The sequence below is a fragment of the Pelodiscus sinensis genome, chromosome 13 (assembly GCF_052426305.1).
Source record: "Pelodiscus sinensis isolate ZL-2025 chromosome 13, ASM5242630v1, whole genome shotgun sequence".
Classification (NCBI taxonomy): domain Eukaryota; kingdom Metazoa; phylum Chordata; order Testudines; family Trionychidae; genus Pelodiscus; species Pelodiscus sinensis.
Window position 1 is genome coordinate 5166885 of NC_143064.1, and position 17078 is coordinate 5183962.

Consider the following 17078-nt stretch of genomic DNA (forward strand, 5'->3'; position numbering starts at 1 on the left):
CTCGCCTAGTGTCAATTAACATCAAGTTAAAAAATGTTAACATCAGGGAGCAGTCTGAAGCATGCAGTAAAATGTCATCTCCTGGGTCCTTGTTAGAGTATGTAAAGTGGGTTGGATTAGAGTTCCTTATGTAATGCTCACAGCAAGCCCCAGCATGGCTTTTATGATTTTGTCTAGTCTAATAAATTAAAGTTCTGGCTTTTTACACAGTATTTTGTAGCAAGAGTCAGACATGCTGGGTTTAAGTGAATTTCTATGAGAAAATGCAGTTGTCAGTGATTAAACTTTAGAAGACCGACAGTCCTTACAATTTTAATAGCATCTTAAACTCAGGGTAAGTAAACAAGCCAAATCAGATACAAAAACACAACCACCATCCATTTTTAGATATACTCTCACAACTATCTCTAGAATGAGGTCACTCAGTGGTCTGCTGGGGAGACAGTCTGAACTTGGTGTTACTTTTTTTTTTTTTGTGCTAAGCTTCTTGTGCTAGTGCAAGTTATTTATGGTACATTTGAAGCTACTCCAACCCAGGGCTGGATGATGCGTCACATAATCTCATTACACACTTTATTTCAGAAGGGTTTCCTTTTTTCACAAACGATGATACATTTGTTTGATAATCTAATGTGTCTGCTTATAATTTATCCAGAGAAATTAGCAGTTAGACAAAGGTGCGTAACACCGACAGCCTAAGGTAGTATAATGCTCTCGAGTAGAGCAAAGGCAACCCTCACCCCCCAAAACAACACATCACAGGTTATTTTCAGAACCAAGAGGCATCCCTGATAGTGTGGACGAAACAAGTGCATAGAAAATAGATCTGGCTCTTGCCGATAGTCGGTCTGTGGATAAGAAGTAGGTCAACACAGCTGGGTGCAAATATGAGGAGTCAGAGCCTAGAAATGGGCATTAGCAGAAGCCTGATAGGCTTAAACAATATAAACATACCTTCCCCTCAATGGTGAGCTGCTACAGAGTATCATGTACAGGGAATCTTCGCAAAAATATCTATGGCTATTCCCTGCCTTTTTACATGTTAATGTCAGTCAGTGGAAGACACTTCAGCAGGGTCTCCGGGGCAGGAATGGAATAAGAAGCCTTTTCGGTTTTCTATGTTGCTGACGGTTGGTGTTGAAAGTCCACAGTGCAAACAAGTAGGTGACGACGAGACTTGGTGTCTGACTCACTTAGAGGTCACAAAAACTGTCTCAAAGCTTCGATCTTCAGTTTGGGGCTGGACTGAGCATTAAATACCAACCTCTTAAAAGGGCTTAGAAGGGGGATATTGATAGCTATAAACTTTTCTTTACAAGCAAGTGTCATTTTCACTGAACACCTTCTTAACCGTTTCCATCTAAAATACAAATGCAGCTGGATCCGGAAAAAAAATCAATGTATAAGAACATGGCAAAGAAACCCAGCAACCAAAGTGAAAAGAAATGGGGTGATGGTGACAGAAAAAGAAGAGTTTATTTAGACTGCAAAACATAAGACACTTTTATTTCACAGATTCTTCACTGCACCTGCTAAGATTCTAGTCCTCCAAAGCACATTTTTTTTGGGGGGAGGGGTGATGGATAAAGAGTTTCCATTAGTGACCCATGTAATGTTAGCACACACTTTGTGGTAATGCTAATTATCTCACCCATTACAAAGATAGCTTCCTCAATTATCACCCCTAATATCATTACCTCACAGACACTAATCTTTCCCCCCTCTCCTCCCCAGTTCTAAAATCTGATTTGTCAATTTTATGTGTGTTCACTTTTTTTTTTAATTGTATCACTTTGGTATATATGGTCGTGCCAATTTTCTTCCACAAATTGATCTGAGGAAGTGGGTCTGGCCCTTGAAAGCTCATCACCTAATAAACCATCTTGTTAGTCTTTAAAGTGCTGCATAGTCCTGTCTTTTGGTTCAGCTAGACCAGACTAACACGGTTGTATCTCTATCACTATTCTGTGGTAATATGAGAGTGACTGAACATTGGACAAACTGGGAAATGCCACATAAGGATGTTCCTGGGGATCTACACGAGAGTGTCAGAGCACTCCAAGCAAAATGCATTGCAGCAGGAGAGCATCTGGAATGAACTCCAGGATGAGATGCAGTAACTCAACCAACAATGTCAAAATTAATGGAAAATTCTGGATTGCTTACTCTGGACATAGTAACATTCATTGTGTAATGAGCACACGACTCAGAGAGACGCACAGAACCATGGGACCCACTCTAAGCAACGATCTCACATTATAGTAATTTGGGAAAACCTGTACGGTATTAAAAATTGTAGGTATTAAAAATCTGAGAATGTACAGAAATTCCTTTAAAAAAGCAGCTTTAATTTCTTGCAGTTTATCTGATGGCGTCTATCAGATGTGCTGCTCGTCTTCCTTTATCTACACAGCTTGTTTTAATTTTGCAGAATTTTGGAACAGTCATTTAAGGTGCAAAACTATGTGGACAGGCCAAAAAATTATAAAAATAAGAAGTCAAATGGTTATCTCAAAGGAATCCATTTGAGATATGTAAGTTCATATGTGCTCTGAATCAAAAAATTCAATACTTTTCACTCCATCCTGGTCATGTGTTTTGAATAAGCATGCATACATTTATAATTCATTAAGAAAATGTAGGATTAAATGTTAGCTCATGTGCCTTAAGAAAGAATTCTTCAATCAGCTTCTTCAATATAAGACCAACAAAGAAAAAAACAAACACCACTTATCACCGACAGCCCCCAACTTAAACCCCTCCAGTGCATTAACAACTATCTACAGCCTATCCTGGAAAATAACCCCTCACTCACACAGTTCTTGGGGGACAGGCTAATCCTCACCTACAGACAACCCCCTAACCCAAAACAAATTCTTTCTAGCAACCATGCAACACACCATCATACTCATCCAGGAATCCACTCCTGCAATCATCTCTGGTGCCAACTCTGTCCACACATCTATACAAGTGACATCATCACAGGACCTAACCACATAAGCTACCACATCAGAGGCTCATATAACTGCACATCCTCCAATGTGATCTGTGCCAGCAATGCCCCTCTGCCATGTGTACTGGCCAAACTGGACAGTCTTTACAACAAAGGATTAATGGAAACAACTCAGGTTTTTGAAATGGTGACACAGAAATCCATTGGGGAACATTTCAACTTGCCCACGCACTCACAAATGGATCTAAAAGTGACTATTATTATTACAAAGTAAGGATGTTAAATATCAATTAATTTACTAGTTGAATAGCCGATGGAATTTCCATCGACTACTCAACTTGTCAATAGGTACTTCCGCATTCCTCCTTTGAAACATACAAGAGCCCCAGGGAGGGCTCTTGTGCATTTCAAAGCAGAATCGGGGCTCTTGTGCATTTCAAAGGGGGAAGTGCCCTCGTGGAGCCCGGAGTCAGCAGGAGTTCCCGCTGGCCCCAGGCTGCATGCGGCGTGCCAGCCTTGAAATGTGTAAGAGTCCTCAGCAGGCGCTCTTATGCATTTCAGAGCAGAAGCACCCGCATGAAGCCTGGGGTCAGTGGGGGACTGTAAGTCCCCCAATGACCCTGGGCTTCACAGGGCACTGTCACTTTGAAATGCCACACGGAGCTTGGGATCAGTTAGGGAGTCCCCAGCTGACCCCGGTCTCCATGCGGCGCTGCCGCTTTGAAGTACTCCCTTTTCCTCTCCCTCACCCCCTTTGTTGCCTCTGATAGGGGCAGCAAGGACGGGGGGGAGGGAAGCGACTAGTCGACTCAACTATCCAATAAGCACTTGCTCATCACTTTGAAGTAGGAGATCTCCGGAAAAGGGCTTTTTGAAGTAAGAGATCTCTGGAAAAGGGCTTTTTTCCGGAGGATCGGGGCCAGTGTAGACGCTCTTTTCCGGCTTTTAGAAAAGCCGGAAAAAAGCAGCGGACATTTTTATTTAAATGCCGCAGGGGATATTTAAATCCCCCGCGGATTTCCCTATTACGACCTGTCAAATTAGCATGCCCCTTTCGGAAAAGGGGCCAGTGTAGACGTAGCCACTATGTCTGAAGTGCACACAAAAGATTGTTGTTACCATAGAATAGTGGTTTTTCATCACATCTAAGAGTTCCAAAGGAATCAGTGCCTCAATGAAATTTTGTAGGGGTCTACAAGTGAAAATATGTTGAAAACCACTGCTCGACTTCTGAGGAGAGAATGGAAATTGATTTATAAAATTACTAACCTGTTACCAAAGACTACACTGACGAAGTCCATGATGAACTCTTCTGGTATCCTTGAAGAAAAGACCAACAATATAAGATAAAAATGTAAATGTAACTACCATTTTCTTTCAAGTTATGTACCCTTTTCTTTCAAGTTATGTAAACCACTATATATTTAAAAACACAAATAGGTTCAAACTCTCTAGTCTGGCACTGTCTGTGGTCCAGCATGATTTTGGTTAGCCGGATGTCCACTTATCATGGGTGTGGCCACGTCTCCCACAGTCCCTTAAAGTTTGTTTACAGCTACCAGGCCTGGCTGTTAGTGTTATGTGCTGTTATTTAGCTCTAAATTACCCCTAAATGTCTTCTAAGAGCCCAGTAAGCACTGGAAGCATTGGTAATGCTGGTAGACAACACTGACCTCCTATGGTCCAGCAAATCCTCTGGTTTGGCACTGGTCAGTTCCTGAAGGTGCCGGACTAGAGAGGTTCAATCTGTAGTTTTATCAATATTTTATATTTTTCCTCATTTAGAATGGCTATCAGATTTTAAACAATCACTTAAGTTCAGTCAAATTTAGAGGAACATAGCCTACAAGGATTCCACTACATTTTATATTCAACATCTTGGGAACTCCATTTCACCTTTCCTTCCTTTGTTTATTCCCTAAAGTAAATGGTTAGTTACATCAAGTAGGAATTGCAAAGGTACTCAGCACTGGCCTAATTCTGCTTCCACTGAAGTCAATCAGTGTTTTATTAGCGACTTCATTGGGAGCAGAATTAGGCCAAAGCTGGGTGCCTTGGAAAATCCCAACCAACATATCTTTTTTGAGGTTACTTCCATCTTAAGTATCAGAGGGGTAGCCGTGTTAGTCTGAATCTGCAAAAGCGGCGAGGAGTCCTGTGGCACCTTATAGACTAACTGAAGTGTTGGAGCATAAGCTTTCGTGGGCAAAGACAAAGTGGGTCTTTGGAACATAAGCTTTCGTGGGCAAAGACCCACTTTGTCTTTGCCCACGAAAGCTTATGCTCCAACACTTCAGTTAGTCTATAAGGTGCCACAGGACTCCTCGCCACTTCTATCTTAAAGTTCAAGGATAGAGAAGAAAAAGATTTGCAAAGAAAAGCATCTCAGAATGATGTAGAAATCTCTGGAATAGCTCAGTGTTTATGAAAAAATGTTACATAGAATGTGTTTAATAATATTGCATTCACATAACGTCTTAATGCACACAACAATGTACTGAAGATCAAAAAACCCAGGAAAGATTCCTGGCTGGAATGGCTTATTGGTTATAGGTGGGATAGAAACACACAAGAACAACGTAAGAATTTACATAGATTGGGTGTGGCCATTGTATCTTGAATGCTCAATGGAAAGGAGGATTTTAAATAGCTTCTTTTAGGGGAAGTTTGGTTTACATTAGGGATGTTAAAATGCATGAAATTAGCTAACCATGTACAAATTTCAGTGGTTACAGAGTTACACATAGGGCAGCAGTCAGCTCCTGGTGCACACCCGCTGCGAACCAACTTCTGCCTGCCTCACCACTCCCAGGGAGCTGGCTGCTGCCCCGTACAACATAGGCAGCAGCATGGGGCGGCAGGCAGCTTCCCAGAAGACAGACCAGGAGCCGTATGTAGTCATTTAAATGGCTACTCTCTTGCATCCCTAGTTTACATTGGTGGGAAGGGTATTCCAGACACAAGGAAGAAAGCAGAGGAGTGCTTTTCTGGCTCTGTATGCATCCTCTCTGATATTAAAAGCAAAAGCCCCACGATATCAACACTGCCTGTATTCTCTGGGCAAGCATTTCTACTGAAACGCCCCCACAGAAACAAGGTTCTTTATGGCAAACAACTCTTCCTGGCTGCTCCTCTGTAATGGCTGAACAAAGGGGACTAAAGGGCACTATCAATGCACTGTGTTGATTGTTCCAATGTAGATTACTCAAACACACATGACATTCTAATACAGCCTTTGCAGCCCCATTATTTTCACAATTCAACTTATGCTTTCAAGAAACCCACAATGTGCAGACATTGTCCCTGGATTAAGTAGCTTATATTTTAGTCCAGGCAGTCACAGAAGGAAGAGATCAGACAAACAGTGTGGAACTGGAAATGATGCAAGTATCCAGCAATGATAATTTTTAAAGGATTTGTTGAAAAGAGTGTTTCCAAGAGAGGTCTGTGGCACAAAGAGGAGGCTGTGAAGGCACCCTTATCCAATGTTATGGACCGTACGTTGGCCCGAGCTTCCAAAATACTAAGTATGCAGAGAAAAAGGATTCTTACCAGTGTTTGCAGCCTCACTCCCACTATCTCAGCAGCTTTTGTATTGCTAAATGAAAGGTGAATTTGAGAGGCTGCTATTTTCTCTGCTGATGAAAGTGTGTATCTAGAGAAAACCTGCATGTTGTGATCCTGCATGACAACTAGAGAGACAACGACAGTGAGGCAATCCATCCTAAGCGGGCTTGTCTTCTCCGCCTCCTTTTCCACTAGACCTATTGAGGCTAAGAGCCAGGGTAAGGAACTAAAGATCATAAAAGCAGTTGCCAAGATGGTGAGAGCTATAGTACCTTTGTATGTCTGATACCAGCCAAAACAGTTTTCAGCCTCACTGAAGGGAATGGTATGGACTAAGGGGAAGGCAAAAGCAAGCAATATGACTCAATCCCATAAGTTCAGGAGGAGAAACATCAGACAACTTGCTGTCTCTGCTTTGCCTGCCCAAATTCTGGCAGCTAATCAATATAAGAGAGCTGTTGTTCAGAAAGGTACATGTATTCTTCATATATGTGGTCATGGTGCCAATTAGAAATCTTGTCCCAACACCACATGCCAGTTGATGCAAATGGAGATATTTCTTTGGTTAATTAATACATCCCAGGGGAGCGAGTGTGTGCTTTGCATACAGTTCAGATATGCTATGCAACAAGATTAAAGCTATTTCCTATAAGAATCACTGAAGTTGTGAAAGAGCCAACCCATCTAAAACATAACAGCTTTCAAAATCCCTGTCTGCCCTCCTGAGCAGAAAGATGCTATTTACTCATTTAAAAACCTAGCCTCCAGATGAGCAGAAATCGTGATTAAAAGAAAAAAAATCATATGAAAACGTTAGAAGACACCTCCCCTTAACTTAATTAGCTTATTAGCATCTCACCAGGGTACGAGAAAACTACCAGTGTAAACTTCTAGGATTGAGAGCAGTATGAACACACAGGCAAGTGAACTTTTATGACTATGCCAACCACATTAACGGCAGCAATGAAGCATGTGTATTGTCACTCTCGTGTAATTTCCTGTTAGCAAGAAAGGCCAATCCTGTAACAAGAGTCACCTAGGCTGAGTAATGAAGTCTCTTACCTGGGAAGAAAGTGTTGGTAATAACATGATTAATCTATTAGTGGGAGGCAAAAACAACAAACAAGTGTCACACAATGGCACAGTGGTCAAGAGCAGGGGACTGGATGTCAGGAATCTGGATTCCATTTCCAACTAACGCTGTCTTGTGCTTTGAAAAGTTTTATTTTTCCATCTCAATTTCTTCTGTACAACAGGGATAATATTTACTTACTCACAAGTGGCATGACTGTTATTTTCTCTTGACCATATTAATGAACTTCTTAATATTCCACACAGAGAAGATAAAGCTCCTGCCTTATTCTAGGGCAAATAGGCAAACAAATTCAGATCCAGTACACCAGATGTTCAAGGACCAGTGTTCCCTGTAAGCTCTGCCACTCAGGAGAGATCTGAATGCCACCCAGCTGATTAGCAGTGTCCTCAGCAAAGTTTTTGTTTTTACCAGTGGTACACATTAGCACATGCTCTGCAGCATATTAAACATGTATTCTGCACATGGATGGAAAAGATAAAAGGAAACATCGTGAAGGACTGGAAAGTCATATCAGAGTGGTGCAGATTTATTAAAAAAGTAGTGTTGGAAAGGGCTTCTCAGAAAAATGCAAAGGAGACAAGGCAATACATTGACCTAAATGAAAAGGGAGGCCGTCCCAAGCAGTGGGGTAGCATGAAAGGTGATACAAAGATGAAATGGGGACAGTGTACAAAGAAGAATGGGGTTATGCAGGAAGATTGGATAGCTTAAAAAGTTAACTGAGAGGTCAGCAGCCCCAACTGCCAACAATCTTATTGAAAGCAGCTTTGGGAGACTGAAAGAGGCAGAAACCTGAATGAATGCCAAAGAACTAGGAGACAGAATGTTAGTAAGACAATTTGAGAGCCCAGTAAAAAGATGCTACACAGAAGCATAAAATATTAAAAGAAACACACAGGGAATGGGTTGCATTTTCTCTTATTTCTCCCCATTTCAATGTTCAGCAACAAGCTATGAAGATCCCTACTGTGCAGTTAGGACGAACTTACTGGTCCTGAACTTCTATACAAAGATATTATTTCCAAGCAGACTGAAATGGATTTTGACACAGTTGTTGTAACAAACATTGTGCTTTGCTGGCTAATTAGCACAAGCGATCACAGCTGAACAATGCAGTAGGATTTCATGAGTGTTATATCATTGTCCTTTCAAAGCAAAAAGTAGGACAGTTCCTCAACTTCTGAAATGTTGTCACTGTCTTAGCAAACATACGTACAAAGTATTGCATGGCGGGTGTGTGCACGCGCATGTCACATTTGTATAACCTACATAAAGGACTAAATTGTGCCGTCTCCCCTATGTATGAAATTTACTGCATGAATTCAATGCCAAATCATATCTTACACAATGCCTGAATATTTCTCCTGGCTTCACATGACCTCATTATCAAAGTATTATATGCAAATTACCTCTGAATGGGACCGCGTTACATTACACTATTTCACACAATAGCTCAGTTGATATCATGGTAAAATAATCAAAGTGGTAATCAAGTTCTTTTGGGGAGGAGGGTGAGATGGAGAGTGATGGATGGAAAGGGTGAGGCAAGGACAAAAAGGCTCAGTTCTTTGTTATGTTGCATTTGAAGGATGAAGCCAATCTCATACAGTTCTCTCAGCAGACTCATTGGTATGTTGTTATACTGATCACTCTGACATTTTAGAACAAACCTAACTTTGAAGAGCTGTATTTTTTTTTAAAAACAGGGAGTGTTTGGAGAAAACTAGTCTGACAGCCTGGGAGCCTCAAATCCTCTATCTACAGAGCAGGTACAGCTCAGAAAGTAATAAGCACAAGCTCCTTTATACCACACTTTCAGTGTGCCTTGAACTGGAGAATGCTGGCGAGGGTTGTTGCTGGGATTGAAAGTTTTATTCTATTATATTTGTATTTTAGGATTAATAATGTAGCAATGCAAGGTAACGTATTAACACATATCATCATTTTATTAAATTAAGCCCTTTAGTAAGCCCTTTTGTTTTAAAGTTTAGTCAATTTAGTAACTAAGGAAATAGAGTTTTGGTATTGTGTCTATGTTAATGAGACTAGAGGGCTGTTGAAGGCTGAAGTTTTAATTGTTTGATTTACAATGCCTCTTGCTTTGCCCAATATGAGATATTAATCTTATGCTTTTCTTCGAAAGGCCTTGTAAAAGATTGTGTGTGTGTGGAAGTGGTATGTGTGTGTCGAGATAAAGGTGCGAAGGTTATTGCTCAGAACCAGATGGCCAAAGGAGGGGTGAGCGTGGGTGAAAACAGACTGATCGGCGTCAGAAGATCCATCAGTAACCACCAGTGCGTACCCACGGCCAAGGAATGATTGGGTTGGCAGATTGACGGCTTTAAAGTGGAGCAAGCACCCCTAAAAGACGACTGATTACAGGATGAGCTTTGGAGGTGTTTTGGGAATGACTGACATCAACAAGATAACATGTCAGTCACGGGCTGACACAACGGAATCCATTAACTTCAACAGAGAAAAGGATTATAAAAGCAGGGTGCTTTGCTATGGAACTTTGGATTCGTCTTGCCACCAACTCCAGAGGAGCATCAGATCCCACAACCGACAAAGGTCCTGCTCTCCCTCTGTGATTGATCTAACTGGCCACTAGATTGATACAGACTCTGGACTGGTAATTATAACATCGTCTGGAGGGACTGTGTGTCTCTGTGTGTGTGTGTCTGAAAAGCATATGCAACTGTTGTATTCTCAATAAATGCGGTGTACTGCCTTTTCCCCTATAAAAAAATCTTGTGCACTTCGTTTAAGCATAACATTGTGACTGGCTAGATTCAATCCTTGAAATCTCAAAGTGACTCTCAATCATAGTTGTGCTTTTGTGATGCTCTTACTTGTTCATGGGGAACTGGCTGGGAGCACATACTCATTTCACAAAGGCTGTCACTAGATAGCATCAACTTTTGGATGATACTGACCGGGGCTGGCTTTCAATTGGCAACCTAAATGGGAGGCTGGTTTGAGAAATTCATAATGACACAGAGCCTCTCCCCCCCCACAAGGAACAATGATTTTGAAAAAGTTGATTACAACAGCTTGTTCCCTCTTCAGGGAAGCAGTTGTACAAAAACAGTTACAGTGAACAATTGACGTGAAATAAACGGGCATACCTAAGATTCTGCAGATCTTCCTTAAAAACCTACAAAGACAAGGAATGTGCAATTTACATACTGTAGACTTGAAAACTGGTTCCTCGTTACAAATAATATACATTTACAAAAACTAAAATAGAGATAGCTTACTTGTTAGCCCTCCCAGAAAATTATTCTGTACTAATACTCCTGAGATGGCAAAATGGGTGTTTCAGATGTGTTTATGTGACTTAAGGAGCAGAAGTCAATTGTCAGAGGGGATGTGTGCTCCTAAATCACTTAGACATATTTATACTGCCCACTACTGGCAGCAGCATGTAAGGCATGATTAGCTACCTGCCACATTGAAAGGCAAGTTGTGCCCTCAGTGTGGTGTGTAGCTGTATGAATCAGTGCAAGGGCATAGAGGCAGCAGGGAAAGGCTCTGGCAGCAGGAGACTATGCTCCTAAAAAATAGCAATGTAGATGGGAAAGGCACTGCTCGGTCATGCAGAGAGTTATGCATTTATTCACAAGGTTCAAGCAAGTCTTGACTCTACTCGCCAAAGCAGTGCCTCACCATTATTTATACACTAGATAGGGATGTGTTGTATATGTGCTGCACACACTGCTGTAAGGAGTGAGCTTTGTAGACACATTTGAAAACTCCACCCAGTCGTTTTAAGAACAACCTCTGTTATTCCATCTTAATTATATATACACGTTTTTCCTTTTGGAATCATTTTTTGCTTTCCTGGAAATATTTCAGGATGCTAGTTTAAACTAAGAGAACAAAACAGAAGTTGCAAAAGATAAATTCTGAGCACTAAAGAAATGCAAATACATCATTATAACAGTACAGTGGGCGATCCCTCCTTACACCACCTTATGACAGAGAAAAAACATCTTGACACAAAAGATGCCAGGAAACTAAAAACTGGCATATTTAAAAAAGAAAATAAAATCAGACAAAGAAATAAACATAAATTAAAATAAAGCAAAAGATAAGGGAAACAAAATAATGAAATCATAATGAACAGGAGAGGAGAAACAAGGCAGAGAGATTTCGTGACTTTTTTCAAATTCACAGGGAACATGTAGCAGAGCCAGGAACAGAACTCAGGTTTTCTGATGCTCAGTGCCTTACTCTGTAATAGAGTAATGCTGTGCCCACGAAAGTTCATGATCTCATCTACATGTTTTGTTAGTCTTTAAAGTACTACCAGACTATTCGTTGTTTTTTAAAGTCTAACAATAAAATTATCCTTCCTTAAAGTTATAGATACAAAGCAAGGAAAAACAGGTGAACCGCACAATTTCACAGCACAGCATACATAGCAAAAATGTAGTGCAAAAAAGTTAATGGCAAAACAAAAGGCAAATTTTCAAAAAAAAAAAAAGAAAGACTGATACAAAATGAAGACAAACAAAACAGACATGCACAACCAGAATGCAAACGACCAAGGTAGAAAATGGATACAAGTAAACCTTTTCCATAAATTAAGCTTTCCCATAAACGTTTGGGGGTAAATGCAAAAACATCTTGCAAATCTGTATTTTAGGCCTTTTTAAAAATAGACTGACAAGATAAAAGATTAGTAACAACAAATGCATTCTCCGCAGAGAACCTTCTACCAGTTTTACCCAACCTTTTTGAGCTGAGCTACATACTCCTTGCAGTAATTTGCAAGCAGCACAACCGTAATTTATCAAAGCACCCTGCATTCCTTCTACTTACTTCTTGCTTGAAAGTTGATACAGGAAGCCGCAGGGCCTCTCTGAGAAGAGTATACATGCCAGAGATGAGCGAAGTGAGCTTCTCTTCTGATAGATCAGTGCTCTCTGCAATCGCCCTGACAGATTCTTTACAATCTTTTCCTTCCAATGCACTGACAACAACTGCAACAAAGAAACCAACAGCATGCTTCTGTACAATGGGGAAAGTGCAATGTGTGTGTAGACACGCACACAGGTATTTCCCTAATTTTGCTTGGATGAGGAGGCTGGCCTTCTCCTCTGGCAATGATATACCACCCCATGTCTTTGTAAATACAACTCACTGTTCACCAGATCTATTGTGCAACACCATTTTGCACACAAAGCTTGAGTTGATGGAATAAGTGCTACATTTTAAAGTAGAACTGTTAGCAGCAGTGGCTGAGCTTGATTTGACTAATTTGCTTTCCATCATGAAACTGAAAATGGAACACAAATTCTTTCATCATCAGGTCACTGGTTTAAATCACATGGATGCATAGTGACCCAAATTCATTCACATCACAAGTCTGTTTTGGTGGTTTACCTACTTTAGAATTACCTGTACTGCTGGCACTTGTTAGCAGGAGCAGGACTGAGAACTAACTTTCTTTAGATACCAGAATTACAAATGACACCTGGTTACAAGCTCTGCAAAGAGGTTAAAGAGCAAATGGACAAGAAGGTAAAGCAACATACTTACTCTCTTGAGCTGGCCTCTCTCAATCAATATCAAGACACATTTTTGGAGCAGTTTGCACTGTAGTTAACGTGCAATACCAGCACCAAAAGTCAGCCAGGCTGCATCATCATAAAGAGACACCTTTGGTTGGACTCCCCAAGACCTTCAATATCTGCTTACTGAAATATTTACCCGGTATTGCCTGGGTCCTTAACGCTATTAATATTTGTTTTTTTAGAAAATAAAAGAGTGGGTCTGAGATGAGTTCAGTATACAGGCTGCCCCGGGAAAGGAGCAGCAGCTTGGAGCCAGGTGAGAGGCTGCTGCAGTTCTGGCTGGCACAGCTGGGAGAGGGGTGCTTGTCCCCCCAGCTGGGGCAAGTACAAGTTCATCTGCCTCCTGCACTCCCCAGCCAGAGTGAAGCCAGGTCTACATTAGACCTGGAAGGTCAGGTTAAGGTACGCAACTCCAACTACATAATACATAGCTGGAGTCTGCCTACCTTAAGCCGAGGTTGGTGCCATCTTCACAGAGGGAGGCCAACGGGAGCAAATGCTCTCATTGGCTTCCTTTACTCCTTGCAACAGCGAGAAATACCAATGCCGACTGGAGCTACCCTCAGCCTTCAATTTCACTAGACTCGCTAAATTGAATGCCAGAAGATCGATCTCTGGTGTTGTTTTCTCTGAAGGGGTGTCTGGGAGGCAGGAGGCTCTGGGATGGGGCAGTCCCAAGTGGGGATGTAAGCAACTAGTCAGGTAGTTAATAAGTAGTATGCTTATTATTATCCAATAAGCATAGGCTACTCATCTATTTGCTGAGTGACTACTCGCTTCATCCCCCCCCCCACTGCTTCTGTATCAGAGGCAGCAAGCGGTGGGGGTGGAGGGAGGGGAACAGGAGATGGTGCTGGGGGGGGCCAGCTTAAAAGCCAGTTCCCCACAGCACTGTCTCCATGGTGGGGAGTGGAGAAGGGGAGGGGAGGCAGAGCTGCAGCAGTCCCAGAGCGGGTGCGAGCCAGGAATATTTAGTCCTGGCTCATGCCACCCCCGAGAGCTAACCCTGTTGTGGCTCTTACTACATTTAAAATACAAAGTAGCAACAGTGGCGGCGAGCACCACCCCAATCGACTAATAATCAATGGAAATGCCATTGACTACTAGATTAGCTAAACAGCCGCTAATTAACTTCCCTAGTCCAGGGTGTGTGTGTCCATCCCAGCCAGCCTGTTTCACCTACCTGGTGATTCTCTCTTTTCTGTATGGTTTTACGAAGAGAAATCTCATTCCAGGCAAACCCCGTTTTCCTGGCACAACCAAACCTTCCCTTGGTTTAAGTTATGATAAGAGGAAACTGCATACCCAATTTGGTGGTTCTAGCTCTTTCCAATTAGGAGGAGTTCTTGAATAGACAGACAAACTCTACTGTAGGTTTTTTCACATTCCATATACACAAAGGATTATCAAATGAATTTGGCTTATATACAATGTTGCATCTACAATCAGATCTTATGGGCAGACCTCACAAACTCAGGATGCTCTATTGGAAAAGATTAACATCTACCTAAGTGGATGGGTTTGCAGGACCAGACCTTTAAACTGAAAACGTATTATGCTTGATTTTCACGTTTTAATCCAGGAGGAAAACCAGTTAAAAATGGCCAGGCTGGAACAGCAGCTTAACATTAAGGTTTAAAAAATAAAAAAAGTTCTAACTGAACTGCCAGATTTCCTTGTGGTATTCAACTAATTCCACTCACTACCAGCTTCTATTTTTGGTCAATTTTATTTACTTTTGTACATTTTTAGATGCAGTGAAAGATTCTATTAAAAAAAATCAGAGCAGTAGACTGAAATCTTCTGTATGTATCCACAGAACAGATGTACACATTTTTCCATAATACTGGAAAATGAGTCAACCTTAAAGCTGAAGAATTGTCTTTAAAGAAGAAGGGGAAGATTCCTTCTTTACTGAAACTGCCTAAAAGAGTGTCAATTAGTACCAACTAGTGAGGATGTTTTTTCTGTTATACATCTAATCCACATCCAGACTAGAAAAGCAGGTTGTGTTTTACAACACATTAGCTAGCTGTGATCAACCTAACAGAGATCAGAGAATGGGGGGCAGGTGGTGAGGTTAACCAACACAATCAACCCAGTTTACAGTAAGTGCAACATCTTTAAAAATCACATAAGTTACAACATACTAGCTATTATGTTTTAAAACAATCTGTTTTCTTCATTTGGACATTACACAGAAATTGAACTGGGATCAATAATTACCAAGCAGCCACATGACCATAAATGACCAAAGAAGTGAAAATTTCCTTTTCTCATTAGCGAAGCTTATGAGTATTTCTCTTCAAACCAATATGATCTATTTTACAATGTATATTACACTACCCTAGAATGCACAAACTGTTTATTGCAGCACATTGTAAACAACTACCTAGATTTATTGGACTGCTGATATTCACATTCTAGTAACATTCCCAGTTGATACTTTTTCAAGATTGATTACTGGTAGGCAGCATGTCCAGTAGATAGAGCAGAGGAGACCTAGGTTTTCCTCCAGGCTCTGGAAGTGGCTCAGATGACTTCACTGCACCTTAGTTTCTCCATCTGTCAAAAAGGGATAACACTGATTCCCCAAAACCCTTGTGAATAAGGTAAACTAAATGCTGAGATCAATGTATGGCTGGATTGTGAGAGTGCAAAGGTTGCTTGCAACATGAAACTTCATCACACATCCAGTGAGTCAGAGCTAACATGCCATTAATGTACACTTTCAGACTTACATTCAGGAGAGCTTCCAATACTTTTGGCAGGAAAACCTTGACACTCTGGTTTTACATATTTTCAACTCTGCGGTTGTATGACATTCCATGTCATTTTGACATTAGCTATAATATAGTATGATACATAAACAAATTCACCACAACTTCCAAGGCTGCCAAACCTTCAAGCTACAATATAGTATGACACACTCAAATTCACACCTTTCAAGGCTGCCAGTCCTTTAATGGAGTAATAGTTTGTAGATACAGCTTGTAGTTCACCATGTGCTAGAATGTCAGCAAGAGGAAAAGACAGGTAGATGGAGACTTGTTCTAGCTCTGCTTATTCTGGAAAAGTAGGTTTCCTTTGGTCATAAGTGAAAATTTGATCAGGGTGCTGCAACAATTTCTACAGTGGGATGCTGAGAGCCAAAGGTAAACCCTGTGATGGAAACCACTTCAAGTCCTGGGGTATGACAGCAGGACCCCTAGCTCCACACCTGTGGTTTGGGGAGCGAATTGAAGATTGAGAAACACTGACTTAGAACATGGAAACAAAGTGGTCCATGAAACCACTTTGAAAAGCCTATTAACTGGCTGCACCAGATTGATTACTTACCGGCGCCACAGAACCTTGTGGCTCCTATTGGCTCCCTTTTGCCATTTGCAGCCAAGGGGAGCTGTGGGAAGCAATGGCCTAGGCCATGACCCTTCCTGTAGCTGCAAACAGCAAAACAGAGCCAATAGGAGCTGCAAGGCTCCATGGCTGTGGCGCCGGTAAGTAAACAAACTGGCATGGTCAGTTAACAGGTTTCTCAAGGAGGTTTTGTGGACCACTTTGAGAAACACTGTTCTAAGTTAAAATAATAAGCATGTCTGAGAGACTGGTTGCTCCTCCTATGTGAGGAAGGATGCACTGCACAATGAACTTACCATGACATCATTACCAGTGAAGTTAAATCAATATAGGATTTAGGGAGAAGAGGCACTCATTCCTGGTGCCACTGTGGTTTCCTACCTCCAGTCCTCCTTAGTAATACTGGCCTGGACAAAAATGGATCTGCATCCAATTTTGCTTGACCATCCAGTGAATCTGCCTATTTTTTATTCCATTACCTACAATTATTATGTAGCTGGAGATCTAGCTTCAGTTATGAGCT

The 17078-nt window shown here is 41.3% G+C and overlaps 1 protein-coding gene across 1 annotated transcript in view; it reads right to left on the reverse strand.

The window, feature by feature from the left end:
* COMMD5 (COMM domain containing 5) overlaps positions 1-17078 on the reverse strand; it is a 31073-nt gene that overhangs the window by 12825 nt on the left and 1170 nt on the right. Inside the window, exons 2-4 of the mRNA XM_075941122.1 lie at positions 12444-12604; positions 10745-10773; positions 4223-4273 (exon numbers count right to left, since the gene is read on the reverse strand). Coding sequence (XP_075797237.1) covers positions 4223-4273; positions 10745-10773; positions 12444-12604 — 241 coding nt within the window. The remainder of the gene's footprint in view (positions 1-4222; positions 4274-10744; positions 10774-12443; positions 12605-17078) is intronic.